General features: G+C 54.7%; 1 protein-coding gene across 2 annotated transcripts; it reads left to right on the plus strand.

The window, feature by feature from the left end:
- The first annotated feature begins 81 nt into the window (after positions 1 to 81).
- On the plus strand, positions 82 to 20261 carry GPRIN1 (G protein regulated inducer of neurite outgrowth 1). Of its 2 annotated transcripts, none has more exons than XM_033414883.2 (2): positions 82 to 613; positions 16339 to 20261. In XM_033414883.2, the coding sequence occupies exon 2, from the start codon at positions 16816 to 16818 to the stop codon at positions 19309 to 19311; it is 2496 nt and encodes an 831-aa protein (XP_033270774.2). In that variant the 5' UTR covers positions 82 to 613; positions 16339 to 16815; the 3' UTR covers positions 19312 to 20261. The 2 variants fall into 2 exon arrangements, with proteins under 2 accessions (XP_033270774.2, XP_049563629.1); XM_049707672.1 differs by lacking the exon at positions 82 to 613 and adding an exon at positions 625 to 9770.
- Positions 20262 to 20270: the final 9 nt, after the last annotated feature.

The raw sequence follows: 20270 nt of genomic DNA on the forward strand, positions 1-20270 counted from the left end.
TTCCACGTCCCAGCCTGCCCCACGCCCCTCTTTGGGGCCCGGCACACTCAGCCCAGGTACAAGACTGACCACATCTGGCCTCAGCTCCTACCCGCCCCGCACCCCCGGGGGACGACCTGGATGGAGGGGTTCCCCCCAGGTTGGGCCACGCTGTGGGCTGGGAGGCGGGAAGGCGGCCTCGGGCGCCACCTACTGGACAGTAAAGCTCCTACAGGGCGTGCTGGGCGGAGGGAAGTCCGCTGCAGCCAAGGCGCAGGGCCGGCGGGCTCAAGGCGCATGCAGCGCAGGCGCCTCGATGATCACGCACGCGCGGACCAGCGTGCACGCACGCTGGCCGACACGTGCAGACCAGCGCGCGCACTCAGAGTTGCACAAGCGCCGCGATGAAGCTCTGGGAAAACAGCAGCGCGGTCACTGGAAGAAGCTGCTTCGCTCAAACCTTTCCCCGCGAGAACGCTGATACGCACATACCACTGCGCACACCTGCTCACCGCAGAAAAACTCATCCAAGGGGAGGGGAAATGGGCAGTTGCCACGGAAAAAAGCAGAGTTCGGGCAACCAGTGCTCCACCCTTCCCGGAAAGGAGTCCGAAAGTTTGCGACCTCGGCTGAGGTGAGCAAGGGTATGCAGAAATCTTGGGAAGCCGACCAGGCGCCTTGAGCGGATGAGTATTGGCACTAGAGGGCCCCCAACACCGCCGCGGTGCAGGGAAGTAGGGGGGCGGAGATGCCGCTTTGCTGCGCAGAGGCCCCGCCTCCATCAAGGCGAAGGCACTGCTCTGATTGGCACAGAAGTTCCCCCGCCCCAACCTGTGATAGGCCCCGCCCCCGACGATGCAGTGCTCTTGCTCTCTTTTGCCGCAGCCGCGGGCTAACTTGACTCACCCATGCGGAAGCCCGGCTCTGCTTTGCCGCAATAACCCCCATTCTTGCCTGAGGAAGACCCAGCCCCTTCTCTGCCAGGTCCGACCTCCTTTCCCACTCAAACCTTGCTTCTCCCCTCCAGCCCCAAGGGCTGGAAGGAGCTTACTGTATTCAGTCAACCGCCAGGTGTTCAGCGCCCCCTCCTTCCCTGAGTTGTTCGGGGCGGGGGGTGGTGCCTGGCTCGAGAAGGCCTTGCACGCTGGGGGAGACCGGGGTCCACTCGGGTCACCTTGGCCTGCGGTGTACGAGCCTTTACTTCTGGAAGTAGGAGGCTTATGACAGACGTGTGTGTAGGGAGAACAAACCGGTGGGCTCCAATTCTCTGGCTCAACGTGCGGGTTCCAGGATGGCCAGATCCTTTTTGGCTGAATTAAGACATTATTTACAACCCACAGTCTGCAGGGATTGCAAACTCGTGGCCCTTAGGTTGAATTTGGCCTATAGAGATGTTTAACTTTCTAGCACAAGGTTTAAATATTTTTCATTTGATTCCAGTTGGCGACAGTCCCTTTCCCTCCCTGTTGTGTGCCTCCCATCCACTTCACTCATTTTCATGAACTGCCTGACCTCTGAGGAATTTGAGTTTGCCAACCCCTTGCCAGCTACCAGCACCTGATATCCATTTTTAGATGCCCAAACCAGGTTCACCATCTGGCTTGTGAAGAGGTTTATTCCTCGTTCCCGGGTGCCAAGCCACACACCTGGTTTTCTGAGCTTGATTTTCTGCTCAGAGACCAGTATTCTCATCTGCAGAGGTCACTTTAAATGCATTCCAGGCACAAGCCCAGAAGTGACAACGGAAGATGCCAGCCCTGTGTCAGACCGAATTCCTGACTGTGAGTGCCTGTGTGAGCACACACAGCTCATGGGCTCCACCCTCAGGACAGGGACAGAGCCATTTCCCCAGTGCCCAGTATCTCCCAGGCATCCAGCACTTGCCTCCATTCATTTCACTTGAAACTGTCCTCAAGGATTCCTTATTAGCCCCAATTTATGGATGAGAGAATGGAGGCCAGAGAGGCAGAGTTACCTGCCCTAGGTCACATTGCTGGGAAGTGGCAAAGGCCACATCCAGACCCGAGCCTGACTCCGAAGCCCAGTTCCTTTGGAATTTTCCAAAAGGGACTTGCTCTGAGGAGAGACAAACAAAACCCACCAACAACAGGAAAATGTGGAGGCAGCAGAGTGTAGATAACAGATGCTTGCGCAATTTCATGGAGACTGCAAGTGAGATTGTGTGTGTGTGGGGGGGGTGTTGAGTGTGCACACTAACATATGGATGCAGGTGTATCTCTGTTCACACGTGTACATGGAGGTTGCCCACACGTTGTGTGCATTTAGTCATTCGACAGTGTGTGTTGCTCACCTGCTCTGTTCTTAGAAGTAAGGGGCTGCAGGGAACAGCCCTGCAGGTCACTGCCCTGGCAGAACTCATGTCCATGGATCAGCAAATATATGGATCAAGATAATTTTGGGTTTTATGGAGAACATAAAACAGAGCAGGGCTTCCCTGGTGGTGCAGTGGTTGAGAGTCCGCCTGCCGATGCGGGGGAGGCGGGTTCGTGCCCCGGTCCTGGAGGATCCCACGTGCCGCGGAGCGGCTGGGCCCGTGGGCCATGGCCGCTGAGCCTGCGCGTCCAGAGCCTGTGCTCCACAACGGGAGAGGCCACGGCGGTGAGAGGCCCGCGTACCGCAAAAAAAAAAAAAAAAAAAAAAAAACCAGAGCAATGTGATAGAATGTGACACAGTAAGGGTGGTGACCAGCATTCAATTGCGTGGTCAGGTCAAGCGTCTAAGGAGGCGAGGTAGAGCTGAAACCTGAATGAAAAGGAAGTGGCCTGGGAAATTTGGGGAGGGCGAGCATCACAGCACAGGAAGAGCCCTGCTGCGTCTTTGTGGACACGGTGTGTGTGGTTGGCGAGGCCACGCCTGGCCAGGCCTCTGAGATCTGTGGGTCCAGCCCCACCCCACCTGGTTCACACCTTCCTTTCCTTAGCCTGCTTCTTTCCTTCACCTGGACATCTGCCTGCAACTCTGCCTGTTGAAATCCTTCCCTCTTCTGAGCTTCCCCTAGTTCTCTAACCAGAACTGACTCCTCCTTGTCACCCCCATCCTCTCAGCTGTGCACACGGAGACCCCCTCCTCACACATGTCAGCATTCCGTGGACCTTTGCCGGCTGGGTAACCTGAAACTGCCCTCTCTCCTGATGAAGGGATGGGGGCTGTCCCTGTGCCCCACCATTCACCCATCTCCCTCCCTGTCTTCCCACCCCCACCCTTAGTAATGTGGCTCCACAGCCTTCTCTGGAACTTTATTTTTGTTTTCTCCCTTCCCTATTTATAGCTCTCTCCCCTCCGAACCATCCCTGCATCCATCCTGTTGCCTAGAAACCAGCTCTGGGCTGAGGGTGGGGGAAGGCCAGGCCGAGCCCAGGCAGGGGGAAGGAAGAGCTGTCACCCACTCCCCTTCTCGGTACTGCCCCCAGGTTCCCAGAAGCCCACCTGCCCTCTGCCCAGTACCCACAGGTGTTTTTTAAAGATAAAACAAAATGTGAAAAACAGCCTTTTTTGTGAAGTCCTTCATGGCTTCTAAAGGGCATGATGCACATGATTGCACTCACGCCTCTCAACACCCTGCCCCACTGGAGGCCCAGGCCCATCTTTTCAGATGAGGAAACTAAGGCTTTGGAAAGCAAAGGTCCTGTGGGTCAAGACTTCTCAGTAGAAACTCCATGGCTCTGCACTTGTTAGCCATAGGACATTGGCCTGAAACATGGAAAAGAAGATTTAAAAGCATAAATGATTCCATAATCTGTTAGTTGTAGAAGGGTAAAGAGAAAAATTTTGTCATGATCCTGCCACACACCAAGCCACTAGGCAGGCCCCCTACCTTGCCACTCCCCCATGCCACTTCCAATGCCCCAACCGTGGCCCCACCATGGCCCTGCCGTGCCCAACTGCAGCTTAACTCCAGCCCTAATGCTTACCTTCCACAGATTGGACCAAGAAGCCTAAGTTTGGTTCCTGGCTCTGTCACTTCGACTGTGTGACCTTAGATAGTTCACATAATCTCTTTGAGCTTCCGTTTCTTCAGCTCAAACGTAAGGATGATAATTTCCACTCCTAAGGGTGCTATTAGTCCACTCGAGGACTAATAAGAGAATTAAATGCAATACTGATGAGAAAGTGCTTTGAAACTGTAGAATACTGTAACATGTGAGTGATCAATTAGAATAGTAAATATTGTTATTATTGTCGTTATTAGGGCCAAAAGGTGGGGCAGGGGAGCCAAAGTGGGCCCTGGGATCAGAGAGGGAGCCCCTTGCCTGTGTCCAGGCAGAAGGGTCCACTTCCCTGGCAGAATGAGGGGCGTGGTCGGGGGCTGCCTGAGAGCACCTGCAGACCACTGAGGAGTAGAGGAGGGCACAGAGACCCTCCTGCTCAAGTGCCCATGCTCCCTGTCCCCATCCCCGACTGCCCCGCTCCCTGTCCGCTACCCAAGGCCCATCTCTGCCTTCAAAATAGGCTTTCTGGGCAGAGTGGGGGAGAGGGCTGCCAAGGAGCAGCTGGGCCATGATTCAGCCTGAGTCACCCATCCAAATGCCAGGGTGGCCCCCAGCTGGGCCGGAGCCTACAGCTGCTGTGGGGAGGGGATCTTTGTGGGCAGCAGGCTGTGCTCACAGGTGCCTGGACGAGGGGCTCTCATGAATATCAGGGCAGTGCTGTGTGGGTCTGGGAGTGGTGCATATGAGGAGGTCAGGGTGAGGAAAATGACTCCATGGACATCAGTTACCTGCACTGACGGAGGAGGCAGGGTTTGTGTGTGTGTGTTTGTGTACACACGCACACCTGTGCACGCATGGCTGTTGCATGTATATCTGACTAAATGAAGAGGGGCTAATAGTGTGGGCAGGAGTTTGGCTGCCAGCTTTGTCACTTTCTGTGTGACCCTGGCAAGTTTCTTAACCTCTATGAACTTTTGTTGCCTTATCTGTGAAATGGGAATAATAATAATAGCAATCTCAGGTGGTTTTTCTTAAGGGTTAAATATAAAGAGATGACTGTAAAACACTTGGGCAGTCAGTAAATGGTACACCACCACCACCACCACCACCATCTAGGGGATACTGGGTTATGCCCTGCATGCATGAGGATGGATACATATCTGAGTGTTTGTATCCAGGGCTGTGTCCATACAAGCCTCAGGGGGTGAGGGGTCTGGGTGAGTGTTTCTTGAAGAAGCAGATGAATGTGTGTTGTGTGTGCACCTCTGAAGCAAAGAGAACTTTCCAGAAAGTTGGGTTTATATGGCATTGCCTGCCATGTGATCCTGCCCACCCTCCCACCTCTTTCCTTCTCTCCCTCCCTCTCTCTCTCCCCTTCTCTCTCTCTCCTCTCTGTCTCTCTCTCTCTCTCTCACACACACACACACACACATACACACACACACACCTTTCCTAGAAGCTATGATTTGCTGAAATTTGGCCTAGACCAGGACCAGTGTCCACGCAAGGGGTGAGGAACTGTGAATGCCACTGTACTGGAAATCTCAGACCTTCTCAAAGGCCTTTAGTCTCAAGCAAAGCTGGAATGGGGGCCAGATCCCAAGGGTGATGTGCCTGGATTTGAAAGCGGAACCATGTGTAGATATGAACATGAGATGTGCGTGTGTATTTGCATGTGTGTGGCGGTGGGGCTGGGGTGGCACTGGGGGGTGGCTGCTGTCTCTGCTCTGGTACAGTCTGCTTGTCTCCATGGTGCCTGTTGCCACACACGCTTGCTTTTCAGAAAGTCACTGGGATTGTTTATTCCACCCCCAGCCTGGGCGCCAGCCAAGGAGCTGCAGGCATTTGTTTATCTTCTGGTGTGTATGAGTGTATATGGCTTCACGGAGGCAGACCAACCAGAGATATGCACGCACACACACTCACACTGGTGCGGGCAATCATGTTGGTTGTCACAGTATGAGCCTGAACCCGATGAGCCACAGTCCGGGCCCAGGCAGACTCGCTCCACGTGGGGACAAAGATGACCCTCAGCAGCTCCAGGCAGACACACCACCAATTTAGCACCCCCTAAAGCTCCAAGGAAGTGGGAGAGCCAGTTGCCCTGGCTGTGGTCCTTTGCTCTACTTCTACCCCTGGAACTAATCACTGCACAGTGATTGGCCAGGCCTGGGTCACTGCCCATCCCTAAAAATGGCAGTGGGTCCATCCCACTCCACCACATGGACTGGAGTGAGGATGCGGTTCCTCAAGGAAAATGGAGGTCCTGTGGTCAGACAAGGGTACACAGTGCTGGGCTTGCCATACCCTGGCATCCACCACAAGTGTTACACTATGCTTGGTCCCTGGGGATTTTTTTCTCCCTGCATCCTCCTCAGAGCTCCGAGAGCTAAGAATTACAAATGATGAAGTTGAGGCCTAGAGAGACCTCAGTCAAGGCCACACAGCTAGCAACTGCCAAAGTCAGAATGTGAACCCACGCTGCCTAACTCCATGCCCTTTTTGAGCTCCTGCTCCGCCTTGGCAGGTGTTTTGTTTTGTTGTCTGAAAATTTTCATTTTTAAACATGTTTTTTATCAACAAGTCACCGTGGAACAAGAGTAGTTGGAGTGTGGCAAAGGGCACCAATGGAAAAAGGCCCTGACTGTGCACATGTAGCAGACATGGCCAGAGCTTTGACTACATCCCCTCAGATGACCATACTATTTCTGTGCCCACCAGTAGGACTCCCAACAGCCAGTACCCGCATCATTATCGAAGAGCTGTCCTCGGGCTATGGAACCCACTTTGTCCACATGCACTGTGGGCTAGAAGTGCTTGGGAATTAACACACAGCCCCATGGGCTGGCTCTTCACCAATGTCTGCCAGATGCTGGGATATAAATACACCAGCTCCCTTGCCCTCAGCCAGGGGAATTCTGAGATGTGCATTTACCCCATTTCCCAAGACTTCCTGCAGGATTAAGCCTCACTCACCCACTGTGGTAGCTGGCTTGATAACCACCTCTTATTGGATGCCTTCCCTTCCTGGGTCACCTTCCCACTCCCCTGCTGGTGTCCCTGCACCTCCCAAATAAACCATATTCCCTGAATCTTCATTTCAGGGTCTGTGAGCTGCCCCAGGGTGCTGGATCCCATCCTATCCTTCCACACTGAGCATCTGGGCCCAGCCATTATGATCTCCTTTCTTGGCATCTCCCTTTCCCTCTCTACTGTCCCCCTCCCATCAGGACTTGAATGCCTCCAATGCCCCTGTAGAGATTATCAGATCCCCTTTCTCCCTCCAAGCCCAAACTTGAGAGTCATCTACTTGCCCTCTCCACCTCCTTGCTCCCATTAACTCATCAGTCCCTGCCCCACCCCACCCCAGTCTGGCTTCCACCCCCACCACTTCAGTAACCATGCTTTCATCAAATTTCCATTATCTTTTTTTCAAGTCCAGAGGACAACTCTCAGGCTGTATCTTGCCTTCCTGATGCAGTTTACCCTGACCTCCTTCTGGAATGTTCTCTCCCCTTGGCTTCTGAGACATCACACTCTCCTGGGTTTCTTCTGGTTTCTCAGACCACTTTTTCTCATTCTTCTTTTGCAGCCTCCTTTTCCCTTAATGTTGATGTTCCTCAGGATGGGCCCTTGTCTCACCCTATTTTGGCCTATACTCTCCCCTCATGTACCAACACACCTCTCCTGACCTCCATCACCAGTTCCCTGGTCTGTCGCCAGGCCTTGCCACTTCAGAGCTCAGTTTTGGACTCGGATGTCTCAGTGTGGCTGTTTCACAAGTCCCTTCTTTCCCCAGGGTTCATCAGGTATCTGTCCTCCAACCATTTGGCTCCCCAAGGCAGAACCTCAGAGGGGCAGCAGAATCCTCTCTCCACTCACACTCACATCCACCCCATGATGTAGACGTGTTGACTTTACCCCTAAATAGTTATCAGATCTGGCCCCTCCTCTCCATCCCAATGGTTCAGGCATCATTACCTCTCACCTGGGCAGCTACTACGGCCTCCTCACTCATGCCCTGATCCTGCTCCCATCCGCACTTGCCCTGCCCCGGGGTGGGGGTGTGGGGGGCTTTTTAGATCACAGCCACGTTCTTGCTACTTTTCATGTCTTGTGAACCTGCCCAAGCCTCGATGTCTTCATCTGTATCATGGAGCCGATGATGTTTACCTTGAAAAGGGAAAGTAAAATGAAACGATGAGTGTAGAATAGGGTTTGTAAACTGTGAAGCGAAGTGCCATTGTGGCAATGAATGAGCAATTTTCAGGGCCAGAGACGTGGGGAAGCCGCCCTTGCATGAGTGTTGTCCGTGGTGCTGAAAATTGGTTCTGTGCTCCCGTTATTGGCTTCCCTGGGATGCTGGCTGAAGACGTCATCCGTTAGATTTTTTTTTTTTTTCTTCATTTGCCATCTAGATTAAAAAAAAAAAAAAGAAAATTTTTTTAACGATCACGGTGACTTATGATTCACCAGGTAAGTGAGAGGAATAGAAAGTAAGGGTGAAGCTTGAAGTTTCAGGAGTTAGCTTCACTACTAACGCAGACAACTGATTTATCATCAGTATCTCAGTTTTCTTATCTGAAAAACGGGGATATAATACATTAATATTAACTTATAAGTGATTGGAAATTGAAATTAGATGAAACCGGAAAACAAAATTAAGGTAACGTTAGTTGTTAGGTTAACTTGCGGGCTTTACCATAAAAACACTGCCCCTAAATAAGCATTATATTAACGTTAGTTGTTACCATTTTTAGTAGGTGGTTTCACAGTACAAGCGAGAGGGCTTTATCACCTCTTGGCAATTACAGACATTTTTTCTTCTCTGGGAAGTCAAAGGGGAGGGGACAATTTCTCTGCTGAGAAAAGTTAAGGCAGGGTGGGCAGCAAGTCCTCCTGTCCTTGGCAATTCAGATTCAGCTGGAAGGCCCTTAACACCTACTTCAGGCTCCTTCATCCTTCCGAGACCACTTACTGTGAGGTGATTAATGTTAGTCCCACCTTACAGATCGGGAAATTGAGACTCGGAGAGGTGAAATGATTTGCTTGAGGGTACCCAGGAGGAGGAGAACCCGGCTTGCACAGACTAGAAGGTGGGCGGGCACCCCGGCTAGGGAGGCCGGTAGCGGGGAAATCGAAGGCGCTCCCCCGACCACGCAGGTCCCTCCACTCCCGGGAGCGTGGGTGGAGGCGAGACAAAGGGGGCGGAGGCGGGGCGAGGTGAGGGGGAGAAGGCCGGAAGTACGGCCAAGGCGGAGGCGGGAAATTCCGCGCAGGGGGAGCTCGGAGATCGCGCAGACCTGGGTCCCGCTCCAGGGGCCGAGTATCCGCGGACAAGCGGCTTCCCCTCTCTGGGCCCCAATTTCCTCCTCGGTGAAACAAGCAGAGAGCGTTCACCGGGCTGGATTGAGTGAGATCTGACAGCGCGCCCCTCCCTCAACAGGGGCGCAGCAAATAGGCAGCCTCTCCACCCCTTAGTCTCCTGTCTGTGAAATGGGAACCAGGTCGAGGAGGGCGGGGAACCCAGGAGCCCAGCGGCCGTGGTGAGGGGCGGCAGGCGAGGGGCGCCCCTCCCTCCTTTGGGCCCCTGCTTCCCTGCGGGCACCGCCCCCTCCCGGGTTCTCAGGCCGCGAGTCGGCCAGTGCGCATGCCCGGGGCGGGGCGCGGGGCTGGAGCGCGTAGCCGGCGCGGAGGACGGCGTAGCGGAGTCCGCGGGTCCGCCCGCCAGCCCTGCCGGAGGCAGCCGAGGCAGCTCGGGCGGTGGCGGTGGCGGTAGCGGTGGCGGTGACGGGAGTCGGAGCGCAGCGCGCCGGGGAGACGGAACGGCGGCACAGCCGGGTAAGCGCCGCGCCTGCACCTGCTGCCCGCTCCAGGTGGGCGGTGTCGACCGCCTTCTTCGGCTCGCGGCCGCCCCAGAGCCGCTGTCCAGGGTCCTCGAACCTCCTGGGTGGCGGGGTTTGGGCACCGTGCGCAGCGTGTGTCTGGCGTGCGCCCGGGTGAATATACGCGCGCGGCCGGGGCGGCGGGTGTCCATTTCCAGGTTCCACTCAGGGGCGGGGCGGGGGTGGGTCCGCAGTCCTGGCCGAGCACCCGAGGGGCCCTGCGGGCCAGCCCACCCTGTAAGACCCCGGCCCCGCTCCTGGCCTCGCCGCTGACTGCCGCTTTGTTTGGCGCGGTGGTGCGGGAGGGGACGCTTCCCGCCACCACGGGGAGGGGTCCGCCCGCGTTGATTCATTTTCCCCCTGGAGCGAGCTCGGCGCTCGAGTGGCTCTATTGGCACCATGGAGCACATTCGCTGTCGCACGCTCAGTGTGGACTACACGCTGGGGCTCCATCACACACACTGTCACACACTCACCGCTCGAGGCCACAGGTCTACACCCACTGTGTCCCTTGATCATTCCATCAGACTCATACACATGGTCACCTGTGCACCCACCCCGTACACCTTTGGTACACACCCAGGCATAGCTACACACTCACACCAGCCATTGCCTATCACAGCACACTCAGCAATACTCCCCGATCACAAAGCACTCGCAGCCATCCTGCTCTGGCCTGCTTGCGCCTATTCACGTCATGGTATCCCTCATGTACCCCCGGACCCCGGAGCAGGCGTGTCACACACTCCGTCACACACTTTTAGCTTGCTCTCCACACACACACACCCACTCCTGCATGTCTAGTCTTGCTCTCCTGTGGATAGACGGACGGATGGTCTGGAGGCCATTTCTGGAAGGAAGACTGGTTATCACCCTTTGCTAGACTCCATCTCCCCTCCAGCCCCAGGGAGGAAGCTTTGCTGCTCTGAGGGTTGTAGGAGACAAGGGGATGAGAGAGTGAAGTACAGCACACTAGGATTGTAACACACACACACACTCTTTCTCACACACCTGCTGAAGTACCACAAGCCTTTGTCAGTCTTATCACCATGGGAGGAGGTGTTTGCAGGTGCCTGGTGCCCTGGCTCCAATTAGGGAAGAAATCCTAAAGGGAAAATAACTGGCTGGTCAGGTCTCTGGGCCTGAGTGAGCATTCACAGGGGCTTCTCTGCCTGGGGGCTGGGCACAATCACTTGTGCACATACCCAGGCCATCCCTCCTATGAGTGAGGCTCTGAGGCCATGTGGCCACACATGTGCATACCCACAGGGTCCAAGTGGCCACCATGAGACACAGGGCATTCTGCACATGTGCACACCAAGTTATTGAGCAGAAGGTAGGAGCCAGGCCCTGGCTCCCCAGGCTGGCCTAAGCTGGTGCAGATGTCCACAAGCCACCTATGTGCTCTCCTGCATGCTGGGTGAGCCAGCCCATACAACCGGGGGTCATTTCAATCTTTTACCTCAACCGGGCGGGAGAAGTGCGCAGGCTTATCTGCTCATAGGGTGTTCCCAAAGGCGGGTTCCCGCACGGAGGACACTCTTGCTTCCTTTCCTAGACGTTCCCTCACACTGTTGCCTGTTAGGTCCAGGGGATTGGGAGGACCCTTGGCATGACCCTGAAGAGCAGAAAGGGGTCTTAAGAGCCAAGCATCAGTGTCCAGGATCTCAGCTGATATGAGTGGGAAGAACCAGGCTTTGGATTCAGACAAAACAGGCTTTGAATTAGAGCCCCCCATCCCAGCTGTGTGCCCTTGGTCAAGTCTTTTCTCCCTCTGACCTCAGTGTCATCTGTGAAATGGGATGATAATGCCCCCCTCGTGAGATTGTTGTGGAGTCCAGGTGCTAAAATGAGCCTGAGAATGCTGCGTCCAGGGCTGAGCGCACAGTGGGAGAGTGATGGGGCTGGGTTCCAATGGGAGGTGAGGAGGTAGGGCCCCAGGCCTGAGTTGCCTTTTGGAGAAGAGGCTGGCCGATACCGAGGCTTCTTTGAGAACCAGGAAAAGTCTAGCAGAACTGTGAGCAGCAGAGCCTCTGGGAATGGTATCTTGGCAGATCTTAAACCCAGGGCTCAGCCAGCTCTACTAAATATAGCTACATCCTCTCCCCCATTTCACAGACTGGGAAATGGAGGTTCAGGGTGTGGAAAAACTCACCCAAAGTCATGTAGGAAGTCAATGACTAAGCCGGGGCTTGACCCCACATCTTTCTAACTCCCTGGCCAGGCTCTCTGTCCCAATCCGGGACCTTATCCCGTATCAGAGAATTGTGAGCTGAGAACTAAGAAGCCGGCCTCTTCCAGGAGGACTTTTGGAAGGGGTATGTTACCAGCTGGGCCATGCCTGCCTCTTGGAACCTCAGTTTCCTTCTCTGGAAAATAAGAACACAACATCTGCCTGGAAAGTGTATGGGATCTGCACATAATAAGCATAGTAAGGGCTTGAGGTCACCTCCCACCTTTCTTGGCATCTAGGTCAAGGGTCAAAACTCAGGTGACTACCGGCCAGGTGGGCAGCATGCATGAAGGGCTGCTATAAGAAGAATGATGGTGCAAATCAGTGATCAGTGGCAGCGGGCAGTTAACCTCAGTGTCCAGGACACTGCTGGGAGGGGTAGAGATGGTGGCTAATTGGAGAGTGTACCCCCAACTAAGGAAGTAGCCACTGCTTGGCTCCAGCTGAGCTGCCATGCAGGAAGCATGCTCAGATTGCCAAGTTTTAGTTTTCCAAGAGAAGCTAGAAATCTGATTTTTACATGAAACCTTCTAATTTTTAAATGTTGATGACTAAATTCCTTAAAAAAAATTTTTAAGCACTCTGAGTTATTCAAGCATGTCCAAGGGTGAGGTTTTGCCAGTTTGTGCCTGTGCTGCTGGCCCTCCCTCCCCTGCCCCCTCCTGGGACCACAGCTGGGCTCTGACAGGCTGAGTAGATAAAAACAGGCCTTGCATGTACACAGCCCAGCCCTAAAGTAGCAGAGACGTGCACACCCCTCATCTTTAATTCTCCCTGCAGCCCTGTGGGAGCAGGGGGTAGGTTTGTTAGGGTCCCCAGTGAGGAGATGGGACTGGCCTGAGGTCACAGAGCTGGTAAATCAGGGAGCTGTCCCAACTTACTACCCATGCCTCACCCAGGGGTAGGGAGCCTGTTGGAGGGGCTGGTGTGAGAGGACCCCAGGGCTGAGCTACCAGGGGTGAAAGGAAGGGTGGTGAAGACTCAGAGCACACCTCCTATAGCCCTTGGTGACTCCTTCCAGTTCCAGCCCAAGCTCCCCATACACCTGCCATTTTTATGCTGACGAAAACCAGATCCGAAGAATTGCAGCAGACCTCTCCTGTGTTTCAAACCTAGCCTCCTGGCTATCTCCCCTATAAGTCCCCCAGGTACCCCAGTTCAACTTCCCATAACCCAGTCCTGCACCATCCTCTGCAAAATGCCCCTCCCCCCATGCCCCCATTTTGGTGATAACCCTTATCCCCCCAAGTCTCATATGCCCAAAGCTTGGGGGACCCAGTCGTGAACAATACCAGCTGAGTCCCCATCCAGGGACCTGAGAGCTAGGCGGGGACCCAGAGGTGTAAAGGGCTACAAGCAGAATGACAAGAGTCTGGTTAGGGGCAGAACAAGAGGCCACAGGGACCCTGAGGAAGCTGGTAGGCAAAGAAGGCTCACTGGAGGAGGAGGCATTTAAACTGAGGACTGAAGGTTTAATAAAAGCCAAGCGGGAATGTGTGTAGAGGCCAAGATTGGAAAGAATGTGAACCCATGGTTGAACCCAAAGAGGTTTCGTGTGTGTGTGTGTGTGTGTGTGTGTGTGTGTGTGTGTGTGTGTGTGTGTGTACACATGCTTTGGGGGATGGAGTGCATAATGAAAGATAAAGCCCAGCAGGTGAGTAAATACACAGGGGCTTAGAAGCACATTGAAGAGTTGGAACTTGACCCTATAAGTAACAGGGAGTCATTAAAAGTTTGGTTTTTTTTTTCCTGTTTTAAAAATATGTGCACACAACCAAAATTCAAGTGTCGCAAAGGGGCGTTCAAAAAAAGTCCCTTCCACCTCCAGATCCCTGGTCTCGCTTCACAAAGGCAATCACTGCTAAAAGTTTCATGGGTTTCCTTCCAGAAATTTTCTCTTTATAAATAAACCTACAGATGTGTATTTGTCCTTGTCCTTGCCTACCCGCATGGGATCCCACTAGCCATGCTATCCTCTGGCTTTTTTTTCACTTAATTTATCTTGGGCATCTTTCCTCATCACTCCACACATTCTAACAGCTGTGGGGGAGGGGAGGTCCTCTGTGCTTGTCCCACATTTTACAAACCCACTTCCTGGTTTTCTTCTCATCACCAGCCATGTTCTCAATACACCATTTGTCTGTCTTCAAGACCACCCCAGAGGTGGGCTTGCTGGCCCAAATGCTGTATGCATTGTAAACTGATATGAATTGATAAATGTCCTTCCAAAAACATTACAACCAATTTACTTCCCCCGAAAAAGCAAGGAGGGTTTTGAGCCAAGGAGTGGCATGGTTGGACTAACATCATAGACAGGTCATTCAGTCATTCATTTAACAAATATTTATTGGGAGCCACTTGCTTACTATGTGCCAGTCATTGTTCTCAACCCTGAGACCACATCAGTAAACACAGCAAAGTCCCCACACTTCTGGAGACGACATTCTGATGGTAGAGACAAATCACGAGCAATAAACAAACATATGCAATATGGTGGCTGGAGACAGGTACCATGAAGAAAAACTGATCGGGGCAAGGGGGATGGAAAGCGTCAGCCAGTGTTGTGAAGGAGGCTATTTTACACAGGTTGGGTCAGGGAAAGCTTCAGGGAGATGCAGATGTTGGGAAGGAAAGCATTTCAGGCAGAGGAGACAGCGAGTGCAAAGGCCCCAAGGCAGTGGGTTCAAGGATCAGCAGGGCAGCCAGGGTGACTGAAGCAGGGTAATCACAGGAGAGCAGTAGGAGACAAGGCCAAGAGCGGTGACGGGGCCAGAAAATGCAGGAACTTGTGGGCTATGGTAAGGAGTTTACTTCTACATTGTATGAGATGGCGAGACATTGCATGGTTCTGGGCAAAGGAGGGACATGATCTACCTTGAGTTTTACTAAGATCCCTCTGGTTCCTGTGTTGAGAAAAAACTATATGGGGTGAAGGAAAAAGCAAGGATAATCCAGGTGGGAGAAGGTGCAGGTTTGCCTCAGGGTAGTGGCCAAATTCTCGATATATTTTGAAGGTAGATCCATTATGTTTTGCTGATGATGGGATGCCGGGTGTGAGAAAAAGTCAAGGGATATTGGCCTGAGCACCAGCGATATGGCTTTGGAGAAGATGGCAGGAGGAAGAGGTCTGGGGGGAATTGGGAACTCTGCTTGCTTTGGCCGCTGAGTGTATAATAAAACAGGGTTGCATGCAGATCCAGCTGCCTGCCAGACCCTCTCCCTGATATCCCCCAGGCACCACACACTCAGCTTGTCCAAAATGCAACTCCCCCTTTTCCCGGATCTGTCGTCCAGCACCCGCCACCCTAGCCAGCATCCTGCAGGCCACCCCCACCATCACCTCTTACCACCAGCTGGTTCCTGTTAGTTTCCCTCAGACCTCTCAATCCTGCCAACTCTTCATTCCCACAACCTTCGCTGTACCATCTCTCATCTAGACTGTCGCAGAGAAGGGGCTGGGTAAACGAATGAAGAATTAGATGAATGAGAGATTGAATAAATGATTGGCCAGCCCCTCCCCTCCAGCCTCCACACCATCCCTGAGCAACCTTTGAAAACACACATTTCAGACTGTGTCCTTTCCTTGACTGTAAACCATTCCCATCTCCCCAGGGCCTACACAGACATAAACTGGTGATCTGCAGACATATTTTGTTTGGGCCACATACTGGTTTTTTTTTTTTTTAATCTTGAATTAATTGGGACATTTTACAGTAAACTTCTATATTTCCCACTTCTGACTGATACTACTAAGATGCATTTCTCCAGGGCAGTACTTGGCTGATGGAGTATGGCTCCCCCTTTAGACAGGGCATGTGCTCTCCACTTTGCCTTAGTCCCCACCACTCCCTACTGTTCTGTACCCAGTCTGTTTCCCTCAATTAAATTACCTACCTGGCTCCTATGGCATCAGAATTTGTGACCCATGGCCTAAAGGAGAAAAGCATAACTTCTAGGTAGCATGTTGCATGGGGTGGGCTGATAAGGGAGGGGTGATGGTAGATGGAGTGGAAAAGTTAGACTGTGGCCAAGTTGTGAAGGGCCTTGAATGCCATTTTAGGAAGCCTGACCTTTATCCAGAGGGCCACTGGGAGCAGTGAAGCAGGGGAATGACATAGTTGGGTTCATGTTTTTAGCCCAGACCCTATGGGCAGGAGGGGACCAGACAAAGGCAGAGAACGTGGTGAGAAGCCCCACCTGCTAGAAAGAGAGTGAGAAGGAGGAGGCCCAGATGGAGGCTCCTCCCCACTGGATCCCCTCTGAGTCTGAGTCTGCTCTCTCTGTGTTTCAGAACCAGACAGAAACCTGGGGCCCAAGCATGGTCATGAGGGCAGTTGGGCAGCGCTGAAGACCCAGCCTGGCTCCAGCTGCTTCGAAAGGACTCCAGCCCCCCAGGACCCCAGCCCACAGCCCTCTGCTGCCCACAGGATGGGAGCCTGGGGGCTGGGAGCCCGGCCATGAGGGACTGCTGCCCCTCCCAGCAAACGGCCAGCCCTGCACCCCCAAGGCACACCCCTGCCCAAAGCCCAGGCATGGACACAGCAACCCCACTGGGGCTGGGGAAAGGGCATCGTGCTCTGAGGGCCCTGGCAGGAGTTTGGCCTTCCCCTCCCTGACCTGCATCCCTCCCCAAGAGGCAGCCGCCAAGGAGACATTAGGGACACATGGAGCCTTGATCTCAGGGACACCAGAAACCACCTTCTCTGGGAAGCCAGAGCCTGTGTCCTCAGTGAAAACTGACCCTTCACCCTCAGAAAACAGAAATCCTATGTTATTACAGAAGATGGATTCCAAGTCTTCAAAGCAGGCAGATTCCATTTCCATAGGAAAAGAAGATGCCGGGTCCTTGAGGAAGGCAGATCCCATGTTTACAGGAAAGACGGAGCCTGTGGCTTCTGGAAGGATGGATCCTGTGACCCCAGAAAAGGAGGATCCTGGATCATTGGGAAAGGTAGATCCTGAGTGCTCCAGCAAGGTGGATACAATGTCTGCAAGGAAGGAGTATCCTGTATCCTTGGGCAAAGGGGATCCTGCATTCCCAAAAAAGGAGGAGCCCAGGTATTCAGGAAAAGACCTTCAAGTGTCCTCAGAAGAGGTGGGTCCTGCATCTGCAGGAAAGACAGATCTTGTATCCTTGGGAAAGAGAGATCCTGAGCTATCTGAAAAGGTGGATCCCATGTCCTTGGAAAACACGGATTCTGCATCTGTAGGAAAGACAGATCCCGGGTCCTTGGGTATGCTGACTCCAGGGTCATCAGGCAAAATCAAGCCTGTATCCCCTGGAACAGTGGCTCTGGGGTCATCTGGAAGGGTGGATCCTACTCACTTAGGGATGACAGAGCCTGCATCTATGGTTAATGCAGAAACCGTGTCCTCTACAAAAGAGGACCCTCAGTTCCTGGGAAAGATGGATCCTGCCTCCTCAGGAAAGCAAGAGTCCATGTCTATGAGAATGACAAAAACCATGTCTACTGGACAGGTGGATCCCATGTTTTCAGGAAAGATGGATCCTACATCTTTGAAAAACATGGACCCTGTGTCTTCAGGCAAGACGGGTCCAGTTTCTTTGGGAAAAGTGGATCCTGTGTCCTCAGGAAAGCCAGAGCCCTTTTCTCCTGGACAGGCAGAACTGATGTCTGTGGGAAAGACAGAAACTGCATCCTCAAGAAAGGAGGACCCAGTGTCCTCCAGAAAGGGGGATCCCATTTCTGTGGGAAATACAAAAACATCATCTTCTGGAAAAGTGAATCCTGAATCATCAGGAAAGATAGACCCTGTGTCCTCAGGCCCAGCGGGTCCCCCATCCTCTGTAAAAACTGAGGCAGTGACTGGAGGAAAAGCAGATCCACTATCTTCAGAAACGTCAGGTCCTGTGGCCCCTGGAAAGGTGGGTCTCATGGCCTCAGGGAAGGCTGATCCCCCGACCTTGGGTAAAGTGGACCCTGTGTGCAAGGGAAAGGCAGAAACTGTTCCCCCTGGAGACATGAACTCCGAGTCTGCAGGAAAGGTGGCCCCCACGACCCTAGGAAAAACAGTCCAGGCATCCTCGGGAAAAGCAGAAGCTGTCCCAGAGGGAAAGGTGGATCCTCTGCCTCTAGAGAAGGGCAATCCTATGAACTCCACGAAGGTGGATCCCAGGGCTTCAGGGAAAGCAGAACCCAAGTCTGAGGGCAAAGCAGAAACGAGGCCCCCTGGGCAGGAGGGCACCGCCTCATCAGGAAAAGCAGAGGCTAAATCTTTGCAGGAGAAGCCGCTGACCTCGGAGAAGGGGGATCCTGGATCCTCTATTGTCTCTGGGAAGTTGGAGCCTGTAGCCCTGGGGAAGACTGACTCTGCGCCTCAGGGAAAAGGGGAACCCCCATCCTCGGGGAAGCAGGCCCACCTGACCCTGGAGAAGGCGGAGGCCTCCTCCTCCAGGCAGGCAGATGACAAACCCTGCGGCTCCGCTTCTTACCCCGCGGATAGCGGGGGTCGCGTGGAGCCAGCGCCACTGCCCAGCTCCGAGGCCTGCAGCCTTGGCCAGAAGGACCCGGCGGCCACTAGGGCCGAGAGAAACCCAGGCCTGGAGGCCGTAGCGCCGTCGCCGGGGCCGCGAACTCGCGACAACTTCACCAAGGCGCCGTCGTGGGAGGCGAGCGCCACGCCGCCACGCGAGGACGCGGGCACGCAGGCGGGCTCGCAGGCCTGTGTGTCGGTGGCCGTGAGCCCCATGTCTCCGCAGGACGGCGGGGGCGGCTCGGCCTTCAGCTTCCAGGCGGCGCCGCGCGCACCCAGCCCCGCGCCCAGGCCGCCCTCTCGCCGGGACGCGGGCCTACAGGTGTCACTGGGCGCCGCTGAGACGCGCTCCGTGGCCACGGAGCCCATGACGCCGCAGGCCGCCGCGCCGCCCGCCTTCCCCGAAGTGCGGGTGCGGCCGGGCTCCGCACTGGCAGCCGCCGTGGCGCCCCCAGAGGCCGCTGAGCCGGTGCGCGACGTGAGCTGGGACGAAAAGGGCATGACGTGGGAGGTGTACGGCGCCGCCATGGAGGTGGAGGTACTGGGCATGGCCATCCAGAAGCATCTGGAGCGACAGATCGAGGAGCACGGCCGCCAAGGGGCGCCCGCGCCGCCGCCCGCTGCGCGTCAGGGCCCGGGCCGTGCGGGCTCCGTGCGCACCGCGCCCCCAGAGGGCGCAGCGAAGCGCCCACCCGGCCTCTTCCGCGCGCTGCTGCAGAGTGTGCGCCGGCCGCGGTGCTGCTCACGGGCCGGACCCACGGCCGAGTGATCTGCTCCCCTTTTGTACGCCCGGGTTTCCAACCTTCTCAGGCTCCCTTCTTGACCCCAGACCCCTAGAAGGGATCCCCTCGACGCGTGACAGGCCTCCGAGGGGCGGGCAGCCTCTAGGGTCTTATCTTGTCTTTCCAGCCCCCTCCCCTCCTAAACACACAAATGAACGCCCTCTACCCGGCTCCCTCGTGGTCATGAGCCCACGAACCCAGCCCTGACACCCCACTGTCCCCTCACAGCCCTCAGTTCCACCCCCTCCCGGTCACACTGGGCAACCTCTGGGGACCCGCTCAGCACCCACGCTCCCAGCCCTGAGAGCTGAGGCAGGCTCCTGAGATGTCCAGACGGGTGCACTGTGGTCTCCAGCGGCGGCCAGGTCCCCAGAACGGGAGAGACTGTGTACAAAAACCCCAAGTGTGCGAGGATTGACATGTGAGACCCCCCGATGTGCAAGGCCCCGGGTGTATGCGAGTGCATGTCCATGCAGCGGGCTGGCCCCATGGCCTGGGCATCTCTTGCATGCTGGTAGTTGTCCCCAGTTCCTGTCTCCCCCTCACCTGGCCCAATCCCCAACCCTATCCCCACCCCCACTGGACACTGGTCCACAATTCGCAGACAGGCCAAAGGCAGCTGCAGGAGTGCCCTGGGGGCGCAGCTGAGTCACAGAAAGGGGAGAGGGCTCAGACAGGTCCGGGGATCAGAGTCAGAGGCTCACAGACAGCCTGGGTGACAACTGGTCTTGGGTATTGGGGGCAGGATGGAGAGCTCATTCTACAACCACAGTAGTCCCTGAAAGACCACCCTCTCCAGCCCTCGGTCCCCCAGTGCTGTGAGCCCCACAAATCCCTTGTGACAACTCAGTTCCCGTGTCCCACCCCTCCAGCCGCGGTTTTTGGCTACAAACTGTCACAATATATACATTGGTAATAAAATACTCCCCCAACTCTTGTCAGCTGT

Source organism: Orcinus orca, chromosome 3, assembly GCF_937001465.1.
Source record: "Orcinus orca chromosome 3, mOrcOrc1.1, whole genome shotgun sequence".
Lineage (NCBI taxonomy): Eukaryota > Metazoa > Chordata > Mammalia > Artiodactyla > Delphinidae > Orcinus > Orcinus orca.